This window comes from Lipotes vexillifer, unplaced genomic scaffold, assembly GCF_000442215.2.
Source record: "Lipotes vexillifer unplaced genomic scaffold, Lipotes_vexillifer_v1.1 scaffold4150, whole genome shotgun sequence".
NCBI classification, from domain to species: Eukaryota; Metazoa; Chordata; class Mammalia; order Artiodactyla; family Lipotidae; genus Lipotes; species Lipotes vexillifer.
The window spans coordinates 26,107-28,273 of record NW_006798250.1 but is presented as its reverse complement, the minus strand read 5'-3'; the positions used below and the strand labels follow the sequence as shown (position 1 = coordinate 28,273).

General features: G+C 63.9%; 1 protein-coding gene across 1 annotated transcript; it reads right to left on the bottom strand.

Annotated features, from left to right (window-relative positions):
- Positions 1–245: 245 nt before the first annotated feature.
- Positions 246–1,099, bottom strand: LOC103083388 (melanoma-associated antigen 10-like). Its single transcript, XM_007470170.1, has 2 exons — positions 990–1,099; positions 246–951 (listed from the first exon to the last, which is right to left on the bottom strand). Exons 1-2 carry the CDS (start codon positions 1,097–1,099, stop codon positions 246–248), a joined length of 816 nt encoding a protein of 271 aa, XP_007470232.1.
- Positions 1,100–2,167: the final 1,068 nt, after the last annotated feature.

Sequence of the window (2,167 nt, the reverse complement as noted above, 5' to 3'; positions counted from 1 at the left end):
TGTTCGTGAACTGAATTAGTGCGAATACACGTGGGATCAAAGAGATACACAAAGTTAGACACTGAAGCTTGTTGAAGCTTGTGTAGTCTTCTATTCAAAGAACCAACATTTGAAAAATTCCTAAAGAAAACAGACATGAACTCCATGTCAACATACACAACAGGAACCCAAAGACGCTGCACACAGGCTTCCCCCAACTCGCCCGGCTCTCACTGCTGAGACGGCGGACCGCTCACTCTTCAAACTCAGAGTGAAGGACCAGCCTCCCTTCCCGCCCCACGGGAGAAGCTGCTGGGCGCGGGCCTGGCTGCTGCTCCCTCCTCCTCGTCGCTCACACCCTCTGCAGACAGCGATGGGAAGGACCTGGGATCCATGCTACAAACACTGAGCAGATGCTGCAGGACCTGCCACTTGCTGGTCTCCGCGTAGGCCCGGGGACCCCACAGGAACTCGTAGCGGGCAGGGTCGCTGTGGGGCACCTGCCGGTACTCCAGGTAGCCCGCCTGCACCCACACTTCGGTGAGCAGCTTCCTCCCGGCAGACATCCCCAGGTTGCCAAGCACTCCCCACAACTCCTCCTCAGAGGCGCGGTCACCGAACAGGGTGATCATGGTCAGGACCATCACCAGGAGGCCGGCCTCAGGCGAGCGCTGCCCGTTGCTCAGCACTGCATCCCAGGTGAGGCCCAGGGTGGGGACCAGGACGTAGGTGCGCTCGCGGGGGTCCACCTCCTTCACGTCCAAGCCAAACACCAGCAGCATGCACTCGCAGGCGTGGCGGAAGACCACGGGGAAGTGGTCCCGATGCTCCCGGGGGACCGTACTCAGCATCTCCGCCTCGGAGGTCGGCTGCCTGGCGCGATACTTGACCAGCAGGAACGCCACCAGGTCAGCCATCAGCACAAGTGCCTCCTGGGGCAAGGACTCAACAGAGGCAGACGGGGCGCCAGCGGTGGTGAGGCAGAGGGGGCGCCAGGGGAGACGGAAGATGAGGGGGATGCGGCCTCCTCCCCTGCAGCCCCCAGCAGCGGCGCCTCCACCGGACCCTGGGCCGGGACTGGGGCCTGAAGGTCGGCCTCAGGCTGGCGGAGCTCACTCATCTCGACCAGGGGCCTGAAGACTGCGGTCGGGCCGCCGACGGGAGTGTGGGCACGGGTGACAGGCGGGGACCTCGTACCTGGGGGAGAGACGGGGTGTGAGCGGCCTCGGAGGAGAAAGGCACCCTGGGCAGCTCTGACAAAGGCCACTTACAGGTCTCGTCTTGAGGGCTGCCCTCGGGCCTCACCGCGGCCCTCCTCCTGGGCGGCCTGTCCCCTGCCCACCTGAAGAACGAAGTGAGGGGGCTCCTCAGGGTGCAGCCAGCAGGGCCCCAGGTTCTGGGGCTGTCAGGGCGGTGGGGTGACTTGGGTGTTGTGGGGTCCCCTCTGTTCTGGGAGGGGGAGCCCCTGGGTACACACTCAGGGCACGCACCTCCCCTTGACTCCTGGCGCTGCCAGGGCCTCCTCTGCTCTGTGCCCTGAGGACACGGTCCTCAGACCTGGGCCTTCGCCTCCCGGTTCCTGGAGCCCCTGTAAGAGGGATGGAGGGCGCACCTCTTGTGTAGACTGTGGCACAGCTCTACGCCTCGGTGCTGGTAGGAGGATTGGGCCGGACTCTGTGAGGTCCCCCCAGTTCTGAGTTCTGGGGTGGGTGGTCCCCTCTGAGCTCGCTCACAGTGCTCACTGTTCCCCTTAAGGGCCTGGACCCTCCCCTTTGCAGGCCTCAGGGGAAACTCAGAACAGGACCCCGAATGTGAACAGAAAGCAGTGAAGGGTCCCCACAGGTGGCCGCACCTGCCCAGGGCCTCCTAGGGTCCTAGGATGGGGAGATGCTGGGTCCTCACCTCCTCCTCACATCCTGCCTGGCCTCCCAGCGCTGACCACAGGGGCAGGATTCTGTTGAGGCCCCTGTTTCAGGGCTGGGGGTCTCCTCAGTCCTCCCTCGGGGTCCTGGAAGTCCACCCTCTGCGGACCTGAAGCCTCACCCCTCACACCAAACACCTGACCTCCTGAGGACCTTGACCAAGGGGTCAGGAAACATCTCATCTGCTGACCGTGCTCTGGCGCCTCCAAGGCCCCCGCGAAAGGGCAAAGGACCCCTCCCTGTGTTGGGGTCTAACGTCCTCAATC

Coding starts and splice junctions, on each gene's coding strand:
- LOC103083388 (XM_007470170.1), bottom strand. CDS start 1,099: ATGAGTGAGCTCCGCCAGCCTGAGGCCGACCTTCAGGCCCCAGTCCCG. Junction 952..989: donor GAGGAGGCCGCATCCCCCTC/ATCTTCCGTCTC, acceptor CTGCCTCACCAC/CGCTGGCGCCCCGTCTGCCT.